Source organism: Anabas testudineus, chromosome 9 (genome assembly GCF_900324465.2).
Source record: "Anabas testudineus chromosome 9, fAnaTes1.2, whole genome shotgun sequence".
Lineage (NCBI taxonomy): Eukaryota > Metazoa > Chordata > Actinopteri > Anabantiformes > Anabantidae > Anabas > Anabas testudineus.
The window spans coordinates 16,845,321-16,872,641 of NC_046618.1; the positions used below are offsets into that span (position 1 = coordinate 16,845,321).

The 27,321-nt window shown below is 42.0% G+C and overlaps 1 protein-coding gene across 2 annotated transcripts in view; it reads left to right on the forward strand.

The window, feature by feature from the left end:
- The window catches only part of sema6a (sema domain, transmembrane domain (TM), and cytoplasmic domain, (semaphorin) 6A), a 97,217-nt gene that overhangs the window by 22,295 nt on the left and 47,601 nt on the right, over positions 1-27,321 (forward strand). For both annotated transcript variants that reach the window (XM_026342504.1, XM_026342505.1), the window contains exons 2-3: positions 19,801-19,956; positions 20,811-20,928. In XM_026342504.1, the coding sequence (XP_026198289.1) occupies positions 19,857-19,956; positions 20,811-20,928 (218 nt within the window). In that variant the 5' untranslated portion in view covers positions 19,801-19,856. The remainder of the gene's footprint in view (positions 1-19,800; positions 19,957-20,810; positions 20,929-27,321) is intronic.

Sequence of the window (27,321 nt, forward strand, 5' to 3'; positions counted from 1 at the left end):
ACGGGAGACTTCAAGAAAATGAGCAGAAACTGTAACTGAAAGATGTGGAGGAGCAGTCGGATTGAACCGGCGCTGCCAGGAACGCTGGGAGCACCGTGTGTGTGTGTGTGTGCATGTGTGCATTTGTGTGTGTGAGTGCCAAGGTCTGGAGGAGGGAAAGTCTCTCGCTGAGGTCATGCCATGTAGGCCTCTCCACTGGGGCCCACCCTGCCTGGCAGCCACACACACACACACACACACACACATACTGGGGCTAGTGCCAGATGCAGACTTGAGGAGACTCTACGGCTCTGTGGTATGAATGACTGTCTGTAACTCTGTGTGCCCTCATCACGGTGGCCTCATTATACTGGAGCTGAATTGTGTTAGTAAGGATGTACTATGTGTGTGTGTGTGTGTGTGTGTGTGTCTTTAAAAAAAGCACAAGGGAAAGCGCAATGAAGGTCTTTATGTGCGTTCATGTGCAGCGTGTTCACTCAGTGCGTGTGTGTTGCCGTGCTGCTGTGGTCCTATGTGCTGGAGTGCTGGAGCGCATCAACAGGATATCAACAGGATGTTTCCTCTCAGTGAACACTTAAGGTAGCAAGTCCTACTGTGAAGGAAGAAGAGGACATGCTACAGTTTCTAGGAAAGCACTGAGAGGCTCATGTAATAATTCATTAGGACTACACATTATGTACATATACACGAAGTTCACTTGCGCTCCATTGTTAGTGCCGTGCCCAAATGTTTCCCTCGACAGCCTATGCAGAGGATTCATGCATTATGCAGATCACGCAAGAGGACAGAGGAAAAGTATGATTTCATAGTGAATTATTAGAGCACACACACGCCACAATGTTGTTTACACAGACTTATATATTTATAAAGGAAAAGGCAAGAGAGATGCAATGATTGGAGTGGGTTTTTTTTTTCTTTCATGCTGCTTTTTAGAGTTAATAAAAACACTTTGGTGGCAAAGGGGGATTTATTTGCATTTCCATGCCTTTCTGTGCCAAGTTTTTGTTTCCCTTTAGGTAAACGTTAAGTGTTTCCCTTGTTTCGCTTTCTCTCTTTCCTAACTCCTACTTTTACTATCCCTCTCTCCTCCTCCCTCTGCAGTTTACCACTTATCTCATTATTCGCCGTCTAGATTATTTGTGGTGCCTCCTCTCATCACCCCTCTTCATCCCCTACACGTTCACAATAAGCCCTCATATTTACAGCCTTCTCTCTCCTCGTGACCTACTTTCTTTCTTCTCTCAGTAGTGCTATCTCCCTTGCTCCTATGTATCCCATGTGTATACTTCCTTCTTTCTCATCTCCCCCTTGGAGAGAGCCTCCATGGCCCCATGTCTCCCATTCACCCATTGGTGCCGCCACTGCAGCATAATAACTTTTAATCGGCAGTTCTCCCTGTGCTTCCAGTGATTTCATTATGGCTTTGGCAACGCTCCCTACGCAGGTGAGTCCGAATGCAGCCACAGCCGCTCTCACTGTGAGCTTATGGCGCTCTCCTGCTTGCTTAGAAGACAAAGAAAGGAAAGTGTGAGGTGAGAAAGATTGAGCAGAAGATTTACGGCGCAGAGAGGAGTTCACACTGTAGAGAAAGACAAAGAGAAACAAATAATTAAAAAGAAAAGCAGCGTCTCACACAGAGTTTGAGAACAGTTGCCGGCCTGTGTGGTGAGCCAGGAACAGACGTCACCTTTGCTTTTAAAATAGTTAATCTGCTCCTGGAGGGACAATGACTGCTTTAAGTCCCTCTCTTCACTCCTTGTCTCTCTTTTAAGTCCCTCCCACGAGCTAACCTCCTCTGAGGCTTGCGGATTAGCTTGTGTTGTTGTTGCATTACCTCAGCTCTATAGCACCAGCTCTTAATGCACATACTGCTGTCGTATAGTGTGCAGTACACTGGGAGAGCCGTGCACGTAGGGGTTAGATGCTATTCTGTGAACAGAAGGGGTTAAAAACAATGGCGTATAGGGTGTTGCTGTAGTTGCAAGTACACGTGTATATGTATGTATTTGTGAACTAAAAAGAGTACACAGTGTTACAAATAAAAATCTTTGGGTACTTGCCCAGTGATTTCCTTTCTTCTTTTTTTTTTTCTGGCTGCATTTTTTTATGTAATTTCTTTCAGACTGTACAGACTGAGTAATTTTACTCTGTGATCAATCGGAAAAATGTAAGACAGATGTGGTTGGTTGAATTCTAATTGATGTCATACAGTTTTATATGCTTTAAAATCATTACAAACGATGAAATGAGCTGCACTCTCATATCCTGTTATTATGAAAAAGACTCACTAGGCTATCGTTCCCATTTCCCATCCCAGTTATTTTTAAAAATTTTACTTCTGACAGATTTATGTTCCCTGACAACGTTTTTGTAGCAAGTGCTGCCTTAATTTATTGCCATATGAAGGTGGTCAGGGTTAAAATGGTGTTCAATATGCAAATGAATTGAAAATTGTTCAAGGTTTTTTGATTTGGCAAATCAGAAATGAAGAAAGTTATCACACTCTTGGTAGACAATGCAACCTGGGAGGCATTCAGATCTTTTCAAAAGGTGCTATCTGTGTGAAAATAATGTTTATTAGGGAAATGTTTAGGATCTATTTGACTCATTTAATATTAAACTGTGTATGATTTTCCCGTTGAATGAACGTTCTTCTCGTTGAATGAACGTTCTACTCGTTTTCTTCGATGCTCGTGGCATCTGGTGCTCCTACGGCACAAAGGCATTAGCCTGCTTCCTGCTAGTGTTGTCTTATCAACCAGCCAGTCTCATCAGCCAGGCAACAGACACCAAGGCTGCAGCAGTGGACTTGTAGTCGAGTAGTCCTGAAGGACCATTTTACTTCGCACAGGCACTTTTGACAGCTCTTCAGCTGTCAGCTTCAGTCTTTTGACAAATGCAGAAATGGTGTCAAAGGGCAAAGCAGATGTCTGAGCTTCTGGAAACACGTCAGATGCAGGCATACCTGTGTGGCCTGAACTGATTCTGCAGAACGGTTTTCCAGACTGGAAACGGATTCAACATGACATCAAAATGCAGACAACATCTTTTTATGTGCCCATCGCTCTACCCCCAAGAGGGGAGCTCGTTTGAACAAGCTTTACTTTGCTACTTCAAGACAGATTCCAGTCCAGGAACATCTTCACTTGTCTCTGCTGCGCACTAGATCACATTTGACACAAAACTAACTCAAACATTTGCCGATTACATCCAGTTGCATACCCTGCCAATTAAAAATATTTCGATGTGCAGGTGTGAAGCTGGACCTCCCTGCCAAATTGGTTTAAATAACTTTACTAAATCACATCATAACCATCCGTAATAAGTGTCTCCTAACCTGCCAGTGCGTGATTTTAATTCATCACATTAATATGCCACCAGAGAATGAATCACTACAGCATCATTTCACAGATGGCTTATCTTTGCAGAAGAAAAATGAAAATGAAAAATGAACTCTTCTGGAATGCTGCACCGAATTGGTTCCTTCGCAAAGTGCCAAGCTGAAGAGACTACCAATTAACAACCTGAGCTGAGAAAGAAACGAAGATAGTGAATGATTAGGCAAACAATATATAAATGGGTTTTACACCGTCAAATGGATTCTGTCTATTATATTTGACATTTGTATCTTGTTGGAACAAGAAAAAAGTTTTATTTTGGGCTGTGAAATTACTCGTGATTGTATTGTTATCAGGGCCGTGGCAGGTCAACTGTATGATGTTTGGAAATTTTAAAGAAGTAAAATTTACAGTTCAGATCCAAAGGTGACACTGAGAATATTTAGTAATGTGTTACTGAACAGTAAAATAAAAAAAAGAACCAATTACAGTTAAACCCAGGTTACATGTGGTATTGTACTTTGTAAAACAAAGTCTAAACTCCGCCGCTGTGGGCTTTAATGCTAATTATCTCGTTGCTCTATTATCCTTCTTTTCCAGAGTTAGTCACCACCGAGTTTTACGGTAAAGATAGTAATCCACAGATCCTCCTTCGACAATGAGACTAGATTATGTCTGCTATTGCACTTTAGCTCATAAGTCAATTACCCAAATGCAAAGTTTGCACTTAAAGTTGGATCTATACCCTGAGATTTGGGTTTAGGGAAAACAAGCTGCTTTTCAAGTCATTAAAAATATTGACATTGTGAAAAAATATACAACAATTACTACGACATGAAGTTTGTTAAAGCTGAAAAAGTTATCTTCCAGATAATGAAGGAGCAAGTCTGCTAAGCCAGCTTGATCACAGTGTTAGACCTTAGCAATGTTTGACAAGATAGCTCATGTGCATTGTTTTCTGTTTAAATATTACATGTCAGTGGAATTAAATGCACAAACAGTTAAATGGTTTAAGTTACCGGATGAGCAACTTGATCCTCTTATGTCTTCAGGGGTCCTACCTCTGTCAGAAAAGCACAGATTTTTTTGTTGCAGCTATCAGACTGTAAAGTTCTGTCTTGCAGGCTTTGTCTGTGATTACATGCACGTGCGTGTGCGTGTGCGTGTGCATGTGCATGTGTGTGATGCTACAGGCCCTGTCCTTGGATTGGAGATGGTGGTGGTAATGGTTTGGATAGGATCATATCAGGAAAGATGAAAGGATTGTTGGATGGAGGGATGGATAGAAGGGAGGGGCAGGTTACTCCAGGGACTCATCAAAAGGAGACAGAATGAGGGAAACAAAAAAAGGAGGACATTGACTATCCTCCTTTTTTCTCTCCAAGGCCAGTGTGACAGCGACTGAGGCCTGCTTACTGTTGTAGCCTTTCAGCTAAGTAGATATTTGAACCCTGAGCAACCCTCTCCCTCAAATCCTCTATCTCTCTCTCTCTCTCTCCCCCCCCCCCCCCTCCTGCTTCTCTTCACTCCTTCAATTTGTGTCTTCAGTTCCATTAAGCTGATTTACATTATTTAGGCAAACTCATTAATCACATTTCCTCCTGAATATAATCTGCTTGTCAATCTGAACCTTTGCAAGAGCGAGGGGGAGGGGGATGGGAGCAAAAACAGAAAAAAGAAGAGCAACTGAGGTACAGAAATAGACAGATGGATTGTGTTCCACTGCAGGGTCTCCTGGACCAAACAGCCAAATCAGTGTAGTACGTTGTGATTACATTCGTCTTTATAAGATATTTTGTCTGCGAGAGGAGAGCCAGACTTCTGTTTATCTGAAGAACCAGATGGACAGGAGAGAGATAGAGAAACACAGAGAGGTGAAAACAGAGAATAAAAGCCAGAGGCGGGGACACAAATGGGAATAGAGTAAGAAACTAGAAACTAGGAGAGAGACAGAGAGGGACCGGCGTGGAGTCCAGCCACAGTGTTTCAGTCGATGATGATGAATTACTTTGACAGAGACAATCAGGATGAAATGTTAATGTGAGTGTGCCAGGGGATGCAGTCACAGCCAGACTGAGTCCTCTTATGGGGAAATGAGATGGTTAGTTAGAGCACGAACACACACACACACACACACACACACACACACACACACACACACACACACACACACACACACACACACACACAACTCCAACGTGGTTTCCCAGATATACAGTAATAAAACAAATCACTGAGGAAATAGGAGCTGTGTGTGTATTTGCTGGCTGTTTGTTCATGTATACAGTGAGTGATGAAATGCATGAAATACCACTGCTCCACTGACCTTTCCATACAAGTACAGTAGTTGTGTGTATGTCTGGACAGTTTTTTTTTTTGTTTCTCAAGTTAAGAAGAAATATTGATTCGGTGTATCAGAGGCTGCTGGGCTTGCCTACAAATCCATATTTTAAAATCTCAGAATTTATTGTGACAAAACAAGTGAAAACTTTTGGGTACTAGCATCTCTGGTGTACACTATATCATTCTCTCTAGTGGAGGAAGTTCTGCAGTAGCCCCGTGTCAGTGATACACATTTCCTCATGCTGAATTAGTCCAGTTTATCAAGTACCTAACACGTTTTCATCCCCACAGCATCACAAAATGATGCTCCTCATTTGGTGTCTCATGCAAACAGTAGAGGTTCCCTTTGGAGTCAGTGTAATGGTCTTGTTACATCACAAAATGTCTCACACTGTCAGCTGGCATCCCCATAGGTCTCATATGTTTACTAAAGGGTACCTTTACCATCAATATGTTACATCAAATGATGTGACAAAGTGTTGGTATCTCACTAAAGCTATATAGTGATGCTAACTAATAGGCTCCACGCTGTACAGGATGAATTCAGCCACAGACCTGACGTGTAAAAATCGTAATTGGATGATGATGAACGCACAACTTCTCATTTATAAAAGGAATGTGCTGCAAAATCAAGGTGTATTGTGATACTCCTGCGGTCATGAATCATTGTCTTTTGATTCAAGACTAGCTGTTGTTTTGTCTCTTTCAAATACCAAAGTGTCTGAGACAAAAAGAGAGGCCTCCCTGCACGCGATTCATCAGACTCTCCTGAAATGTGGACTGACATGATAACTCGTCATCCACTCACTAAACAGCTATGATGGTCAATGGTTGGTTCTTTTCCGATTTCTTAAATCTGACCATTTTCATTTCAACAACCATTCCTCAGCGTCTCTTCAAGCCTTTTCAGTTCCTCCCATAAACTACCAGTGTGTATAATTAAGGTGAAGTTGGTTTAAACTGTGTTCTTAATGTAGGCTTGTTGTCTGGCAGTCAGTCAGGCAGACAGAGCAGGCGACAGACAAAGAGAAACACACCGAGGCAGGCAGAGGGGAAGATAAATAGATTCTTTCATGGTTTTGATTGAAAGGAAAGAGCAATCACAGTATTAGCTTATCATCACAGTGAGTCGGCTTGACAGGCTTCGGTTTCCATCTGTGTTTCCACCGTGTAAAGCCCGGGAGCTGCAGGTAGGCACACGCCCACCATCTGACCGACTGTAACACAACACCTGCAAGGGTAAGCACATAACCACATGCTGGATTGCACAGACATGCACAACATCCAATCACTGCAGTCTCTCTTGTCAGTCTCTTCACACTCCATCCTTCATTATGACTCAGACTGAGAACAATAGGTCAGGGCTAAGGCACTTGCCAGCTTAAGTCTGGCACCCTTTGCTTTTATTTCCCCCTCCTCTGTCCATATGCTGACAGGAAGTCGTAAATGCGGATCTTCAGATGTTTGCCCGTCTGGGGTAACGGATGAGGTTTGGAGGTTGTAAGGTTAAAGATGAAAGCCAGAGGAATTGGTTGAGGTTTTTTTAGCAAAAGCCTTGCATGTGGTGGTGTTCTTATAAACTCTTCATCTGCCGAAGAGAAAAAGGTTTTCAACTAAAAAAAACTAATCAGGATTTGTAAGTGTGAAATGGGAGGCTGTTAAAGCTTTTATCACTTGAGAGGAACAACACTTTGTGAGTCATGGTGTGAAAAGAAGAAAATAGATAAGAAAGAATAATTGTATCCTCCACCTTCCAGATTTCAAGTTTTCAGCAATTATGCAGTGTTATCATAAACTGTAAACAGTTTTTTTTCCAGTTCATTGTTCATTTGTTTGATGGGAATTGTGCTACTTCTATTTTCTTTCACTTTTTTAAATGGATGCAACTATTGTTTACTCTCGACCACACATATTTTTTTTAGCACTGTTGGATGAAACCCCTTAAATTTCCAAAGAGGCAGATCAGGATGAATCATGATGACAGTTAATTTGAATTTATCTACATAGTAAAATGTTTACCCAATGACAGTTGTATTCCTGAAACCTATTCAGTCGAGTGAAAAGATGAAAAGTTTTTTTGTTTTCTAGCATTCAGAGGCAGTAATAAAACCTTTGGTGGGCAGTTTTTTAATTTTAATCTTTTATCTTTATCTTTTTCATCACATATAAAGAAGAAAGTAAGTAAGCACACAACACTGTGGAGCCTGGTACACTGTTATTTTCCATCTGCTCCTTGAAAGCAGTGCAAAGTAGCTAACCTGATCTGGTCGAGCCTGGTCCATCTCAGGTCAGCTCCGCTCTGAGACCCCACAAGGGAAATTTATAGCCATGATGTATAGACCTCGCCACTAAATTAATGCAACACTTCCATTTAAAAAATTGCATGACACAGCCGATATAAGAAGTTAGTGATCACGAAGACATTGTGACACAGCATGGAAAATTGCTTATCGGAGAACCGTCATCTGCGCTTTGCTGAAATTTGTGATGGGAGGCAGAGACACGGACTGCAATATATCTGCTTCTCCGGACGAGCAGAGCTGAGGGAGCTGGAGGCTGAGCGGGATCTGGTAGCTTGTAAAAGTCATGTGACACTTGAAATAAATTTCTACATAAATGTCAATTAGGTTCTATATATTCTAACACTTAGAAAATTGAAAGGAGGCGATTCAGATGTAATTTCATACTGTTCTACACAAGTTAGTACGTGATTTTAAAGTCTCTGAAGTACAGCCTGTGTTCACTGCAACCGCATACTGTAATTACAGCATAATTACTGTGCATATGAGAAATTATGATGTGAGTCTCGGTTCACACAGCTGTTAAACAAACACAAGGTCAGATTCTCTTTGTTTCAGCTCCAGAGAAAAACTCGATGCCTTATCTATTTTCTCTTATAAAAATCTTTTGTGTCAAGTCTGCAACCCCAAAAGGTGACAGAGCCGTGTGTACTCTCCTGTGTTTAAATTGCCTCCGTCAAGAAAACAGCATCTATTTTTAGTTTTCAGGCGCTGTTGCATTTACAATTAGCATGCATACATTTTGCTCATGGTGCCCAAATCAGACAAGCGTTTAAAATGCTGTGGGCACAGGTGGTACCATCACATCACTCACAGCAGACTATAACAGGACGAACATCGGGAGAACTGTATTTTCTTTCCTCATGCTGATCTGAAAACACTTTGAGCTGGATTCACTTCTACATTGGTGCTGTCTTTTACACTGCAGCGACAGTGAACTTGTAGAGCCGCTTCACTGTACTGATTATGTGGTCTCGTTACAAAGAATGCACCTCCCTTGTGGCACTAGTATTCATACAGCTCATAACAGTGGTAACCTGGCATTCAGTGTTTATTAACTCATTTTTCAGAGCCCGTCCTGCAAATGCTCTCAGTTTTATAACTAGTTTGACATTTGAAAACACATAACAATCTATTTATAACCATAAAGCAGTGCTTAATAAGGGTATATTAGATCATACGGCGCATGCTATACTGTTTAATTTGCACTGCAGCCATAAGCACATCTTGAGTTCCACTGAGGTTAACTAATAATCCAGCTCTATGTACCTACAGACTGAAGTGATTTTGCTGGCAGGCTCATAGCTAATTGTTAATGGATAATTAGCCTACACAAGTAAGTAGTCATTGTAGTTAATGGGTTCACAATGTGTTTCTAAATTTAATTTGACTCCATCATTACACAGGTCATATGTTGAGGTCGCAAATTGCTCGCTGTCCTCAGATGGACATATATTTGTTAGAAAATAACATGCAAATACAAAATGTGTTTTGCCTCTGGTGATTTACTTTATAAGTCAAGAAAATAAACAATTGAAATGTACATTTTCCATATCCACAGGCTGTCACTCAGTAGATTGCGTTGTTGTTGTCATATGAAGTGTTTTACAACGTGCTTGCACAGACATGCTTGTCTACAGCACTGGGAGCATAGTGACACACTAAGTGGTCTAATTGTACTGATTGGCTTAGCGCTAATCAGTTTTTAAGACAGAGACCTTGGTTTCCTGAAGAATCTCATGCTTATATCACTTCTCGTTTTTATCTTTAAATGCATCTTCTTATTCAGAATCTCCTTTTGTATATCGAAGCTCCTTTTATTACTCCCGAGATCCTCCTGCAGTATAATTTATTGGCAGTTGAACTCACACGCGAGCAAGAAATAGCCTTAGAAAGTGTTTCCTGTGTTACGGTTGATTGCTGTACTTATTGTGTTACCTCATCTTGTGACATAATGGTCACGGTAATGACGCTCACCCACTCTGCTGCAGACTGACAACATGCATTTGCAATCGAATGTACTGCATTGTGTAATACATTTTATTTTCATAGATTTTATTCTGCACACTGGTGGAGCGTCTCAATGATGTGCCATGCCTGAGCATTGTCATCTCGTTCATTAGTTCAGAGCTGGATCCAAGCTGCATCGCTCCTACAATATGGTCCGAGGAGATAACAACAATCAGACAGTTTCATTCTGTACATTGGCAATACAACAGCTACTATGGTGTAATGTGTTGTCAGTCTGTGACTGTGGCCTCGTGAAGCAGCTGGATTGAATGTCCTGGTTTATCGGAGATGATTCATAATGCTATTGGATATGATGCACTTAAAGAAAACAAGATACTCTGTTATCAGTATCACAATATCACAGACTAACACAGTACATAATTGTGTTTAGTTTATGCCATCATCCATTATAAATATATGTTTCCTGTCATAGAGAAAATGAGAGGGATTCCGAGTCTGTGTGATGATGTTTTATTCTTTTCTAAAGAACTAAGTGGTATTTAGTTAAAGTGAAGGTACAGTGAAAATGAATAGCAGAGAGAAAGAAGTTAAGGAAAGAGAAAATGAAAGTGAATAAGAAATAGAGACACGAATGAACAGAGAAACCAAGAAAATGTGTGGTAGTGGTGTGGTCTGCTGTCCCCCGACCCGTGGTTGGCATATTTTCTTAATAGAGATTAGCATCATGCTCAGTCAGATCTGATAGGCTCGTTGCTGTGGAACACAAGGCCAGCCAGCCAGTTATCAGTGAGGACACAGACTCAATCACTTAGCATAATGGAACCTGCATCAAATGAACTGGGAGCTCAACAAGAAAATGCTATTAACAGAGCTGAAATGATTTTCTGTGACGGCAGAGCAGCAAATGAAATTGTGCTACATTTGCAGACCTCGTGACTGAAACAGACTCACATGGTACGTTGTGTTATTGAACACTGTTTACACAACATTTTTATGGCTTCAACTTCCTTTTTGATGACAAGAATGTATAAATGATGATGTACTGAGATTTGCAGTGTGCTTGTCACCGTTTGCAGCACAGCATTAACTATGCAGTGACTGAAATGCACAATGGAAGTATTGTTCAAATGGGAAACGGTTCAAAATGTCGCCAAGCCTGCTGAACAGAAACAGAGAGGAGTGCATTAGGTACACAATGAAGCACAGACAGAGATGGTATCACACCTTGTGAAACTCTGAAGCACACCTATTATGAAGCAGAATGCTGTGAGATGTGAAAACTGCACCAGAAAACAGAAAACCATCACACCTCTTATTCAGTCCCTGCAGGCCACCCGCTTATATCCTGCGTCTGTTTTTCCAGTTTAGTTGGAACTAGAGGGAAAGAACACAACAAAAACAGCTGCATAGGTTGAGAGCACATGCTAAATACATTTTGGAGGCATTTATTGGCCAGTTGTGTTGAGATTACAGCACTTTTCCGGAGCTGTATCACAGTACAGAATAAGGTTAAGTATGTGCGATTTAACATCAACTCCCTCCCTCTGTCCTGGAGCTAAGGTCATGTTGAATGCATGGGATTTTTATGATTTTATGCATACGTACATGCAGTATTGATTATAATTAATGCCTATTTAGTCAAGGTCTGGCAAGAAGAAAAAAATTCCATTTCTTTCCTCCAGATCTCCTTCATCCTGCTATATCCGTGGTAAAAACCACTTAGTGAGCCGCCGTTGAATATTGACTTTGAGACTTTTCTCATTTACAGTCTGGGCCTAGTGAGGAAAAGGGTTTGAAACTATGCAGCTCTCAGGGCAGAATTACCACTATTGTTTTATTGATTGCTCATCCTGTTTTATTTGTGTGAAAACTATCCAAGGAACACAGTGTCCCTCAGCTACTTCTCCCATACTCTCTCTAAATACCCCAACGAATTTCTGCTAAGACTCAAAGAACTTCTGCATGAATTGCTGAAGTCTATCAAGCTTTTCCCTCTTCCCTTTAGTGAACCTTTTTTTTTTTTTCTCGTCTAGAAATTACATAAAAAATCATTTTAGGGCTCATGCATTTTGCATTTTAAAATACTTAACCAGACAACCACAGAAATGGATTTCTCAGTTATACTCCTTGCTGCTGATGGCTTAGCTGATGTTTACTGAGGACAGGAGCCTGAGGAGGATGCGTTTAACCCCTTCCTTGAACTCCTATCTGTCCCTGTGTTTAGTTACTCCTGTATCAGACACACATTTCTACACATCATATGTTTTCCACTCTAGGCAGCCTAATTTAAAGTATAACTTGACTCACCAGCCGCACAAGCTGCAAGCGCCCGGTCTGTATCATGACTAAGCATAGCACGCCATGGTGCAGCATCGCCTGAAGGCACCCCACAGTCGGCCTTCGTAAAGTGAGTTTCCAAGTAAAATGTGCATTATGCCGTGTGACAGCTTCAACACCCCCATCGCTGCTCCACAGGGCGCTGGGCTTCAGTCATTCCTCTCTCTCTGCGGAGTTAATGTGGCATTTAGCTCAGTGACATTCTGACATTTTTACTGCTATTTCTCTGCTGTACCTCAGGAGAAACACTGAGCCTCTGTTTGTATCTCACGGCTGCTTTTGCTCTTTTGACCAGGGTCGAATTCAACACTAGACGGGTGATCTTTAGTCAAAGTGACCAAGTACTATGTGAATAAACAGCAAATAGGTATAAATAGGGTGATGTCAAGCACTCAGAAAGGCAGGCAGAGTAACATCAGACCAAAGTGATAATTGGATCAGAAGAGACACAGAGAAGGCCATGCGCCACCAAGCATGTCCTTATCAGCAGCGTGTTTCTGTGCTTTGCCCACACAGCTTCGTATCAGCTGCTTCCAGATTGATTAAGTTACCCTGCTTGTATCATCATGAGCAATGACTGACAGGCCCGGAAAAGGTTCTGATATTTAAATGTGTAACCTCTTTCTTTTTCGGGGGGTCAATCTCTTAAGCGCCAGTTCTGTGTGTGTGTGTGATGTGAGCTGGGCTTTGTGTGTCACAGAGTCGGTGGGGGGGCTTGTTTTGATTCATAAATGCTTTTTCGAGACAAACGGAAAAAAACTAAACTGCACTATACTCATCTTTTTCTTATTTGCTGCAATTTGCGAGGGGATGAAGAGGAGTGAAAAGAGAATCAGGAGGATAAAGAGAGCAGAGAAAAGGAACGAGTGATGGTGATACCACAACAGTGTGTTAGAGGTGCTGAGAGAACATAGACGACAAATGGCTACGTGGGCCTGGCAGACAAAGAGTAACCAAGGCTGAGAGTTTACTGGGAGTTTAGCGTCTCTATGCAGTTTAGCGTCTCTATGCTAAACTTCTAATGTTTGGCAGATGTCTGGGTTGCTGCTTAGGAAAGTCGAGGGATCACCAAAGTCTTTAGGAGTCATCACCACTGGCACCATGGAGATCTACAACATATGTCCTAACAATTCCTTCAGCAGTTGCAAAGTTATTTCAGTCACAATAGAGAAATTGTGAGCATGAAAAAGCATGGAATAAAAAAAAAAAGGGCTGCAGATATGAATTATATTTCGGTTTGTGTTAAATAACTATAGAAACTGATGTAATCTACTGGGTGTTTATGAGCTAATATGTTTCTCTGTAACATATTTCTCGTCTAGTGCGAAACCTTTAGCTGTTAGAGATTTTTCCGAGTAATTTTAGAGCTCATTTCAGCCCCAGCAGCCTAACAAGTTCTTGACCTACTTTTAAAAACAATGTAGTGAGTTGTAGGTAGTTATCTCCTCTCATCTTTCTCCTTGGTTGATTTCTGCTGGTGGCAGGGTTAGTGTGATGTCAGTTTACTTTGGATCATTCTCAGACAGCGAACATCCATTAAGCTCCCCTCCTCTTCCCCTTCCTCTGCCTTGCTATCTGTTTTATTCCTTTCCCCCCCTTCTCATTCCTTTCAGTTCCTTTGCCTTTCATTTCCTCTCCTCATTACACTATTTCATTTAACTTTTCATTATCCTTATTTCTAAATCTATGGTAATTTTCTACAAAGACCGTCCTCAATGCATCCCTCATTGCTTTGCGACAGATAATTGTTTTTAATGAGTAAGAGGCACACAGGCATGTCCAGGCCTAATGGTTTTTAGATCACAGAGGCAGAGTTATAAAGATAGCAGCTTATCTCCAGTCACTGTATGTCTTTGTTAGGTTGCTGTTGTTCCAAGTTGGCGCTTTCCCTCTGTTCCCTCGCTGTTCCTCTGTCTCGCTGTTCCCTCTTGTCTTTTTGAGTGGTCTTTGGCCCACTTCCAGAATCAATCCGTCACCTCCTTAAAGGGAGACGTTCTTACATTTGCTTTTCTGTTTTAATAAAGGGCCTACAGCGACAGGGTGCCTCATTCATGACTACTTCATTGTCTTTTAATAATAAAAGCATGATGGATTACCTCAATGCTGATATTCATTCGAAACTAACATCCAAAGGACGGGAGGGAAAAGAAAACAAAATTATGCTTTTTGATAGTTCAAGGACTATTTGTGGGAGTAAGCAAATGTGTGTGTCTGTATTTGTGTGCCTATATTCGTTTCTAGTTTGACTCTTGCTCTCAGAAGAGATAGGCAGGTTCCTCCCTCTCGCTCCCTCTCCATTCCCTCCTCTTATCATGGCCTCCTGGGTTCAGGCAGACAGCTCCTCCTGTCTTTTCTCTCTGATTTATCAGCCTAGGGATGACAAGTGTAAACACCTGCCAAGCTAGAGCCCTAGGTGGTTGGATGTGTTCCATTTATTATCCCCATATGGTGGATCAATGCATTATTTTCACCTGGCTGTCTTTCCAACCTCCTCTCTGCTCTTGTTCACTTCTACCTTCACACCTCATCCCAAGCACCATTTCCTCCTGCATGCCTGCGACCGAGTGTGACTGTGGATGGTGGTCTGAAGTGGTGTTAGGCTCAGCAATAAGGCATTTATGTGGCTGAGTTGTAAAAGTGTATGGTTTTAGTGTGGTCTGGCATTGGGAGTGTTCACACCTGTGTGTAAGATCTGTTTTCTGCTCTGTAATGCTGTGAGATTGCCACACAGCAGAAACTTGCTGGAATTACCCCACTGATATTCATCTGCCTGTAAAACCACTTTAGCTTTTACTCAGTTCCTGCAACAGGGGAAAGCAAATACACATCCAACAGATAAACCACTCTTCTTTGTATATCCTTTTTTTCCCCTACTTATTTCATGTTTAAATGGTTGGTTTAATTCTACTTGTATGGTGGGTGTGCTGTCCTTTTTAGATTTTCAAGTTTTGAATTATCCCTCGGTGAGTTTTCTATATTTACCCAAACACAGCACAGGTGACATGCACATCTCAAATTGCTGACATGAATACGAAAACTCTGGAAAGTCCACAAAACATGTTGTGAGCAGTTTTTTGATTTGGAACTACTTTTTGAAGAAGGAGTCGAGCAGATTACGAGTAACTGGGACAAATGTGTTTTCCTCATAATTTGGTTAAACCGACACTTACAAACAAAACTTTAATTGCTACACGGCATGCTCGGGTTGAGGCGAAAACACAATCATGGTGTGTGGCATTCTGCTTGTGTCGTCTTTTTTTTACGAAACTCCAATTAAAGACGCAGAAAGCAATGTCTCCTCCAAATGTGGTGACTGGCTCCCAAATACAGATAGACATGCACCAGCACATTGCCAGTAAGCTACCCATTCTCTTTGGCATTCCTGTCATCTGTAAACCCGTCAGCACCAATCTGTGGACATTACCCAGACTGCCAAATATAAACACAAGCAGGCTGCACTCGTATCAAAGCTGTCAGACAGCATTTACAAGAAGCTGCTACTTTAAAACCTTCGTATGGAACACTTCCTTCTGACTAGACAATAATCAAAAACCAATTTCGGAGGAGATAAGCAACTGACAATGACACATTTGAAAACTGCACAACTTGATGACCCGAGACTGGATACAGCAACGTCTGAAGGCAGATCGGGTGGCTTTATGCGTGACCTAAACACACCGGGCAACTATTCTGTACAGCTTTGCTATGTGAAATATACACAGCAGCCATTCAGGATGTGCAGACGAGAACTCCGGGACAGATGGATGGCCGTGAAGGAAGCCACAGAGTACATACAAACATACATAAACATGCAAGAAATTCCCAAAGTTTTTGAAACTGCCAAACAGAACGACCCACTTAAGTGTTTTCTGATCAGCCGCCATCATCAACAGCTTTTATCAATCAGCTGCTAAACCACTACGGTTAGCCAAGAGTCTGGTTTAGGCCAAAAAAACGACTTGGTAAGGGTTATAGAATACTTCAATAAGAATTCATCTGTGGCTCTGTGACAACATTAGTCTAATTCCTCCGTTTCTCTCAAGGGACAAAGCCGCTGTAGGGCTTTCTCACTTGAGCGTCAACATATGTTGTTTTAAGGCCTTTGGCTGAAACAAACAATGCTCTCATTTTTCTTTCCGAACACATTCAGAAGCATCGCCATCAACAGGTCGGCTCTGATGTAATTAAATGGCAGTCTCTCACTTCATTGCACAGTTTGATGGTTGGCCCAGTGGGGGCCTTCAGCAGATGAATAATTGGGACCTTCTCAAGATTAACGCGTTGTGTGTATGCGGAAATGTGTGTGTTTGGGAAAAATCTGCCCAGCTGAGCTCCATCGTGTGTGTCGGGAACCTCTGCTTTGTTTGTTTCTGCTTTTAACCAGAGTGACAAACTAAATGTGTGGCTAAATGACGGGTACCATTTCCTTTCCCTTTCCTCACCTCGAGCTCACCGGGGCTGACTTTGTTTCCTTAATAAATGAGCGTTACTGTGTGTATGTTTCAGCTGCGAGCAGCCATAGCTAACATGTTGATGCACCAGCAGAAATAACATCATTAAGCTTGATAATTTGTTTATTGTTAAAACTAATGCAGTTAGGTTCGGCTGTCCCCGTGGGGCGGCTGCATCTTGGGAGGAAATAAAGGATGTGTGTTTCTGTCTCTGTGCTTGAGATTGTTTGTTGCTTTGAACTGTATAGATTTTTCTTCATGTTTCCTGAGTCTAGTTCTGTGCATTTCCTTATTGTAAAGATGCAATGCGATTGGGTGTCTGTGCACGTGTGCAATTCATATGTGTGTAGTTATTCATAAGATGGCGGGTAAGTAGACAGATTCTGGGGGGTCCTTGTGTTTTTATTACCTACTGGTGGCCTCCTGCCAGCATCCAGCTTGATTAACTCTACCCTCTCTCCCCCTTTCTGCTTTGCACACACATACACGCCGGTTATGTGCACACATAACTCGCTACTTTATCACTGAGCGTGTGCGGGAGGTGTAAGGGAATAGCAGCTAAGGTTCTCAAAATGTTATTATCTATTAAGAGCGTGAGGAGGAGGCATGAGGCTCCACTGTTACTCTTTATGTCTCTTCTCTTTGGTTGTTTTTCAAGACAAGCTTTTATGAAAGTAGGAAATCCACACACTTCCACGTGCACATGTGTGGGTAATTTATTGTGGAAGCCTGAGCACATGTTGAAGCCTTGATTCGTGGATCCTGATGTTTTCAGTTTTGTATGTGTGTGTCCGTCATCTACAGTGCTATAAAAAAGCAGCATTATCTATCAGCATTTAACACACACACACATACACAGTCACACTCACACACAAGGAAGCAATTTGCTCTTCCACATAAAGGGTGTAATTCGGTAAAGATAGACTGTGTCTCGCTCGCTCCTGTTACTCATGTGTGGCAGCTGGTAATGAAAGGGCCACTGGAAGGCTTAGGGGTTTCACTTAAGCCATTTTGTGCTCAATTTATTTTGTGTATCGCAGGCGGCAGCGTGAGATGGTTTGACTAACAGTTTTTAGCATCCTATTACACCCCATAGATATAGATTGAAGACGCGCGTTGCATTCAGAAGCCACCAGTTCCTCAGCACGTGCAAGACAAATGAGTGTAGTGCGACTGGGCTCCTGAGATGAATTTAAACAAACATTAACGGTAAAGCATCTACATCCATATGTTGCAGATATTGTAGTTTCAAATTTATTGTGACATAATGAAACCCCTTTTTTAAGCATTCCCATTTGTGAGTAGCACAGAGCCGCCAGATCACATCTTGCTTTCTGGCTCAGCACAACATCCATCTGTCATTTACTACGTCAGTCAAATCTCAGGGCTCACCTTTCCGCCTCGTGCCACTTCCTGCTTATCAATCAATTAGCGAAGACTTCCGGCTCAAGGTTCTGCGTGTCACCTCACCTCTCTGCAGAGGATTACTGTACTGTGTAGAGAAAAGTCAATATCCTATTTACAACTTTAAAGTTGGAATGCACAGCGCATGGGTAGTTCAGTGAACCTTCACGGTATGATAAAGGTAAAGGTGAGAGAAAATCCATTTGAGTATTTTTCTCTTCATAAAATGTAGAGTGCAATAGAAAAAAATAAAACTTTTTTTAAGGATAAGAGGAACGGGCCAAAGAGTGAGGAAGGAGGGAGGAGAACAGAGTGGCTTGTGAGATGAAGGTCGTATCCAGGCTTTAGTATTGGTATTCTCCTCAGTGTTAAAGTGATTCTCCCAGTGAATAGTGTTTTCATTCCTCTCCTGAATGAGATTCACAGGAGCATGGAGAGAAAGGGGGAGAGAAAGGGAGAGAGTCATGACACAGAAAAGGGAAAGTAATCCCCCATCGCTCGCTCTTTCTCCCTCCTTCCTCCCTCCTGTTTGTTCCCCCCTTGGACATACAATAGCAAATGAAAATGCAGTGTGGGATAAACAACTTTTATCAGACTGAAGCAAATGAAATCGACTATTTTATTCAATTCTTCATACCTGAAGCATCCCTTACCCTATCTACTCAGGAACACCTCATCCCTGCAGCTTCGACTGAGAAAAAAAAAAAGGATTTGCCTTATGCAAATTAAATGCTTTATTCTTGATTAGATTACAGACAAATAAATTGTCTGGGATGATTTATGGGAGTGATTTGTTGCAATAAATTGCAGTGTAGCTGCAATGGTTTGTACAATAAAGACATTAGATCAACACAATTACGGCATCTGCTATAAATCCACCTTAGTGGGCACATACTGTATATCCTACATTAGTAAATTAGATAGTTGAGGGCATTGTGTTTTCCAGGATTTAAAGATAAATAAGCAAGAATTTCGATTAAATGAGTCTGAGAAAAAAAAGGAAAGGAAAAACCCAGGTGTCTCTTTAACCATTATAGTAAAACCGGAGTGTTCAACAGCCATACTGATGCACTACATGTAGCTCGTGGTCGTCATCCACTTATATGAGTTGTGGATGTGGAATTGTTAGTGGGAAATTAGATACTTGCCACACCGTCCGTCCCATCTCCAGGTACTGCTGGTCCTTTACAGCACACTAATCTCAACAAGAGCTCTCCCACTTCACTAAGACCCCGTCACACTCAGAGGGAGCGAGAGGGAAGCACAGAGATCTTCTGTGCCTGACATCGATCTATGACGCATATTACCACCTTAATCCAATTAATTCTGTTTCGCTTGCAACGCGGCTTACTTGAGTCATCAAGAATGCATATATAAATATATCTCTGACAGATTGCGATGGTAATTCGTATGCACTTGAATCTATTTGTCTAACTCCTCTCTTTTCTGCCACTCCTCGCCGCCTCCTTTGAGTTCTGCTTTTCTTTGTTTCATACAAAGAATGCAGAAACCGAGGAGGGAAAGTAATTGAGGAGGCAGCCAGGTGAAAACAGATTTGTTAAACAAACTTTGTCTTTTTTTTTCCTCCTGTCTTCCACATCTCTTCCCCTTGTCCCCTTCCATCTCCTCCTTTTCCACTTTGGTCTGTCTTTGTAGAGGCTGAGGTAAATCTGTAGCAGAGGACCAGCAGCAGCAGCAGTGTGGGTGCGACCATGAGGTCGGAGGCCTTGTTACTCTACTTCACGCTACTGCAGATAGCCGGGGCGGGCTTCCCCGAGGACAGCGAACCTATTAGCATCTCACATGGCAACTGTAAGTATATTTTTCCCTGTCTTCCTATCTTTCTTTCCGCCTGTCGCACTGTTCCTCATCACATGTCCTCCCTCGCACACTCCCTGCACTGTTTTCCGTCTCCTCTTTGTTTTCCACAAATCCCCCTATTCGCTATCTCGCTCACTTGTTCTATCCTGGTGCTGCTCTACATCCCTCTCAACTCCTTGTTTCCTCCGTAACCCCCCACCTCCCCCCAACACTGAATGCATTTAGTAGGCATGGAGTGTAATTTGGCGCCCAAGGATAGGCCCTCTACTCACACTAAAATGAAGGACTTAAAGCAGCATTTGAAATTGAGCCCACCCCACATCAAAGGGTAATCCGCTATTTTTCTGTTGGGCTCCTAATGCAGTGTGTGATATTGTAAACACTGTGGCAGGCGATAAAGATATGGTCATTGTTTCCTCTGTGTTTTCTCTGTTTCTCCCTCTGTTCTGTCCCTTTCCACTCTCTCTGGGCGTAACACTGTACCTCTTGGCCAGGAAAGCTGAAACAGAAGCCAGCTATCCTCACATAGACCTGCCCCTATATCAGACTGTTTATTCAAACCAAGCGCTTTCATCCAAAGCCACTAACAATATAACAATTGCATGGTACCTTTCAGCACATTTTTAGCCTACAATTTAAGTTCAAAAGAGGGAGCTCAACCAACAATTGTGGTGGTGTTCTCTCATCCGGCTAAGACATATGAACAGACATTTGGCCTAAAGCCCATGAGACACCATGAGAAAAGTTATGAGATTCATGAATTCCCAAAGTTATTACTACTGTTAACACATCTGTAAATAGAAGATTACCTCGTGTAGTGATTCATTTTTGTCTTCTCCCTGCAGACACAAAGCAGTATCCAGCATTTGTAGGCCACAAACCTGGCAGGAACAACACACAGCGGCACAAACTGGACATTCAGCTCATCATGATCATGAACAGGACGTTATATATCGCTGCCAGGTGGGTGATAATAGCTGTTTGGTTCAACATGTGTTTTCTCTGCACCCAGGAGATCCTCAAAAAGTGGTACTATCTGTCACTGGCCCTTATTCAATAATAAACAGAGAATCACAAGCAGACATAAAGTCAAGGTGACACTCCAAATGACTGCTAGTTTCACTACTTTTCATAGTGGAGTAAAAGTGCAGGCCACTGTAGATTAGGAATAATTAAACTGAGCGAGTGTGGTTCCACCAGGATTATTGAATCCTTCATCACCCCCTCTCATATTACAGTTGCTGATTGAAGTTTGACTTTCAGCAATGAATGAATCTCATCAATTGTTGCCAATTGAGGTTTGTTATAATTTGAACTTGATAATGACTCAGGGCTGTGAGATCCGGTCGGACTATCGAACTGAACTTTGAAGTCCTGCTGTGCTGTTTCCTTTCAAAGTTACAGGAATCAGGAGGGACTAATTCAGAGCAAATGCTAAGACTTTAAAGTACTTTGCAGCCTGGACTTTTTCTTTCATTACCTTTATGTTGTTTTCTATTTTGGGCTCACCGTCTTAAACCCCGTTTATATTGTACAATGTCCCAGAAGACTTGTGTCCTCCTTTTTTTTTTTTTATATTTAGGCAACCATACAAACTCTTACACACCCTCTTGTACTTTATACAAATGAAAAGCGAAAACCGTTGAATTAAAAACTAATCTCAAAGAAAAGAGTTTCCAATCATTATTGTGATTATTATTATTATTATTATTATTATTATTATTATTATTATTATTGTTATTTAGTTCTAATTGCACCGTCCAATAGACCACATTCTTCACTGTTTATTGTTCATTGTTGGATAATACTGGTCTAATATAGAAGCCCTCATTCTTTATCTGTTGGCAGCCTAGTTGTCTTTAAAAAATCAATTTTTAAAACTTATTTCTAGTGTGTCACCTGCCTTTATTGCTTTCTGTCTATCCATCAATGTGTTTTTCACCTGTGTATCTTTATTTTCGTGTGACTCAACTTTCTGAGAAAGTAAAGCTCAATTACACCATCTGGAATCGTGAAGAAGATCAATATTGATTTTGTCTTTTCTCTTATCATCATTATTTTAGAAATGCTGCTTGATTCACCTTATGGCAAAGTAGACAAAAATAGCAGGGTCCATGTTCAAAGCATCAACAGGCAGATTTACTTGCAGACCTAAAAATACAGTTTAACAATACAGCAGTATTTTAAAGGTCTTAATAAAATAGGTCCTTATATGCTTGTTCTTTGCCACCCATAACTAATTGAGTGGCAAGCTTGATTGGATACTGCTGAAAGCCACAATAGGGGTCTTTCTTTGTTTTCCTTCCAAGCATGTCAAATTAAGTGGCCGAGGGAGGCTGCTGCTTTAAGTGGCAGAGCTTTTTAACATATCTGGGGTCATTAAGACGAATTGTGCGAAGGGTGAGAGAGAGGAAACATAGTAAAACAGAGAGCATGTGTGTATGTGTGAAGTGTGTGTGTGTGTGTGTGTGTGTGTGTGTGTGTGTGTGTGTCTGTGTGTGTGAGATGGGGCGCCAAAGGCTTTGGTCTGCCTGTCGCCCACCTGCTCCATATGGGGTAGCGGGAGCCTGGGGGGTAAGGGAGGAAAATGAGACACAGAAGGTTTATTGGCAGGGTGTGTGTGTGTGAGTGTGTGCGTGTCTTTGTGAAAAAGTGTCTGTGTTGCCCAGTTTAGTATGCTGTCCAGTTGTCGAACGGATTAAATTGTGAGTTCTTGAGTGTGACATGTGGACATATGTGAGTGTATAGATGTATGTTTGGCATGGCGAACATGTGTTGGTGTGCTGCTGGGTGTGGGTGCTGCAGCGTGTGATCATGTCTGCAGTGAGTTGTGCGTGTGTGCATGTGCAAGGTCACCTGGTGCATTGGTCCCACATTGACATACTTGCTTAAAGTGGATGGGAATTCAGACACATGGACAGGATATGCGACCCCTGAATAACTGGAATGTCTGTCTTAAATTAGACTGACCCTAATGACCACCATTGATCCTGACATAGAGAAGAATGCTGGAGTCAATAAAATGGACACGCAAATGACGGATCCACAGACGCTAATAGAAAATCAATGAAAACATATAGAAGTTGGAACGACAGGCAGTTTAAGGCAAACCGAGGAGACAATCGCCACTTCACAAGTCCCTGCATAACACGGCCAACGTCAATGAAACAACGAACAATGCAGCAGCAGAAAAAAAAAGGCAACATCAAAAGTTGCTTTCATGGGGTATGTCCAGTCAAATGACTTGTTTATTCTGGGGCCAGCATCACACAGCTTTGCCATCATGCCTCTAGACCAGTGAGCCTCAGTTCTTGGTGTGCAGCAGCTTGCAGATGGCCACCATGAATGCAGTCCAAAGCCCAACTCTGTTTCAGACTGTTTTTTGAATGGCTGCTCAGTGTATTAAATCCCTTTGGCTCCTGTTTTCATGCTGGCAAAAAAATCACAAGATTTTTAAGCTGCGAGATGCATGCAAACATAGCAACTAATGAAATTGTAAATAGACAAAAGTGGCTTAATCCATAGAGGGAAGGAGTCAAGTCATTGGCAGGGGAGAAGCTCAGCAACAGATGCAGTGATTGATAATTCATCCTCAGTTTAGAGCGTTGAATGAAATGTATTGATTTGGTGGAATCAGATGGTCTTAATGCAGTCCTGTTTCAGCCATTGCATGTCTGCAGATATTGAACAAAATGTCCTCCGTTCACAGGATTACGTGTCTTTTCCAATGTGTGTAAAATAGGCTGACATTAGGCTGAGTAGAGAGTTGATTTCTATCACCTTTCCACAAATATCTGTTGTTAATTTCCTAATAATAAAACCTCATTCACTCGCTGCGTACTGCTGCTGATACTGATACTGAATGCTCAATCTCAGGGGTTTTCTGTGTATCTGCTGTCACGAGTGTTTTAGGTGTTTAGCAGCAGACTCACGTTCAGTAAAAGCAATAAACTGTTTTTGATTCAGTCAGAGATGGACGCAGGGCGATTCCTTACCCAGCGGTCCATATTTCATGGTCAAGGTACACTATGAACAGCATCTACAGTGAATTCATCACAGTGCAATGGGAGATTTATCATTTTGATCTCTGCTAAAAATATGTGCAGCTGTGTGAGTGTGTAGCAGTGTGTGTATACAGCTGTAACTATAGCAAGTCATGTCACGAACACTGCAGTCCACTGCGTGTGTGTGTGTGTGTGTGCGCCTAGTCAACAGATTTGATTGAGGCCACTTGCCATTTAGCAGCAAGACAGATAAATCCAAACTTTAATCACGATTCTCAGATATTCCTGCCTTCGTGACGTCAAGCTCATTTTTTGTCATTCCTGAGAATGAGAAATTGTGTGTGTGTGTGTGTGTGTGGGTGTTCGTGGACTAAAACCTTTCCTAAGATGTACTGCAAGCTGATCTGAACTTGATTAGTTGTTACTTTTTCAAACAGCTGTTTTGATTTAGAATGAGATGAATGGATTATCTATCATTTTAAAGTTATGTCTTGTTTTTCTAGTTTCAGGCTTTTTTTTTCATTTAGTTGTTATGCCAAGTGTAATTATTAAGATCTAGAGAAAACTTGACAAAAAGCAAAAATTGGAGTCATGTGCACTTTATCTGGAGATAAACTAAACAATGAGCACACCCAATATACTGGTGATAATCATCTTTGTACTGTCACAGTACAAAGATGAACTGGGTAGCCAATCTGTAATCTGTGATGGATGTTGCAGCAGACAGTTTGGGTAATAATCTTTGATTTAATTTGTTTGGCCATCTTACTGCTCTGGTGTTTTGCCCCATGGCTTCTTAGTTTGCAGAGTTGCCAGCTCTCCAAAATCTCCGCAATTAACTGAAATTCTATTGTTAAGAGTAGGAATGAGAGTTAAAAATGTGTAAAATGTGTTGCATGAAAGTGGTTTGGGGACAGGAGACCTGCAGAGAAAGAGCCCATGCATAATTATCTGTGTGTGTGTGTGTGTGTGTGTGTGTGTGTGTGTGTGTGTGTGTGTGTGTGTGTGTGTGTGTGTGTGTGTGAGTGTGTGAATTCCTACTGTATACCAAGCCTAGCAAGCATGCCCCAGGTCTCTCCACATGCAGGGCATAGTCGCCATTCCCGGCCCTCAGTCAGGCTTTACCATGGTAACACCAACCACACTCAGTTTACACCCCTCTTGGAGGCTCGGAAGCATGGGAACCTGGGAGCGAATGTGTGTGTGCGGGAGAAGGATCAGCCTAGCAAGTGGAGGGACTAAAAAATTGTGGTTGCAGCGCGCACTCACACAGAGACACAAAGACACAATCAGTGAAAATCCCGAAAACCTTCCCTCAGTTGAGTCCTCTGGAACAGTTGTGCCTCTGTGGCCGCTGTTCTTCCCTGTCGGGTCTCTTTGGGTCTCGCAGTGGAGGCCACTAGAGTCTCCATTATTGTAGCAGCACCAAATCCTGTTAAAACCCACTAATGACTGGGATTACATGGTTGCCTCCTCTCGCTCTCCTCGCAGCTCCAGCGACATCCAGCCACGTCCACACTCTGAAACAAAGCTTTCAGCTCCGCTACTCATAATCACCTGAATTACAGGTCAAACAACTTTACATTCAAAACCTAATTCTTCAAGTATGTAAAATACTTTTCTCATAAAGTTTTGACACCTTGAGCAAAAAGCAACAAGAAATACACACTCTGTAATTTATACTCTTAAACTGGTGTGAAGTTATTATAACAGCAGGAGCTGAAGTGTGGAGGCTCTTGTTGGTTAAAAAGAAACAGCCAGAGTGGCAGGTTTGGAAATGTGTTTGAATATTGAGATTTCTACACAAACGCTGACATGTTAACTTTATATATATGAAGCTGAAGATGTGGAAAATATTTTGAGACCACTGCATTCATTTTAATCAACACGCATTTTTGCAGTTAATATTGCATGTCTGCCTCATTCCACCACCAAGTGTGCATACTTAAAACAAGCTCCCACCACTGACCCAGCAACACACACAACACACATACTCATATACACACATGCACAAAAGGAAATGTGGAGCGAATGTAGAAAACCGTAATGAGAACCTCAACCTTCGAAAAGAACAACCTGCCTCAGCTCCGGGGTGAGTGAACTCTGGCTTGTTGTATTTCATGCCACCACATCACTGAGGGCCTCTCTGCGCCCTCAGCCTATTCAGAACCTCAACAACTCCCTTCACAACCCAAAGGTGCCTGCTGGCTTCCGTGGTTCCCTCCCATCCACTTTGAGAAGAGGATTTGAACCAGTGAAAGCCAAAACAATGTACAATGGGCCCTCCTCTACCACCCATGATCTGGTTTATGAAGAGAGAGGAATATAGGGTGAAGAGGGTGATGAGAGAAAGTGCGGGAGGTGGAGAGGAGGGTAGACATGCAGGAATTTAGTTTGAGGAAAGAGGGGTGGTGGCAAAAGGTGCGGGGTGCATGCTAATCACATTCCCCTCTTTTCTGCTACTAGAGTGCGAGATAGTTTGACAAAGACCCAGCAGATGGACCAAGCCAGCCTGCGGTTACCCAAGAAGAAATGTGCTGTTATGAAAACGACATTCTTCCACACAAAGCCCCTGTGTTCTCACGGCCACGCACGGCCACATGTCAGACGGAGACCCTCTATGCCACTCCATTGCACTCAATCTAACACTCTTGCCCGTGCTGAGTTGGTCTACTGTCAGGCCTGAATCTCCAGCTCTTTGTCTCTGTACCCATCCTTTTACAGAGCCTCCATATTTGTGTCTAAAAAGATATTTGCATACCTTCCATCCTACTCACACATTTTTGTGACTGCATCCTGGGAAATGCGAAGCCCGTGCCAAGTGATTCACATTGACAGCCAATGTTCTGCACTCATCGCCCGTCAAAGGTCTTCTGTTATTTCATTTTCCTCAGTATCGCGGTGTTTCAGCGAATTTCATCGTCAACACCGCAGACCATATATAGCCTTATGTTTTGTGTAACAGCGTTGTGTCATAGTCAAAGCATGTCTGCGTCATAGTTGAAAAGAGAGAAAGAGAGAAAATGACAGGAAAGAGAATCACATGCAGCAAAAACATTTTCATACTGAGTTCAGTAAATGTGCCCTGGTTTGCTTGTGAGACTGATTTGAACCAATTAGATTTAGATTCAGGCATAAGTCAGAGGTTTTCAGATTGGTGTTTCACCCCATGAGAGCACTGGAAAGTGCCAAAGGAGAGACATGAGGCAAATATGCCGCATGTAATGAGAACATGCATGTCAGTCACTAATTTGAGTGCTTATCAACAATATAAAATATTCAAAATGACATGTTCGCAGATTCATACTTTAGCACATTTGAACACAAATATGTTTTTAGACTCACTGTAACC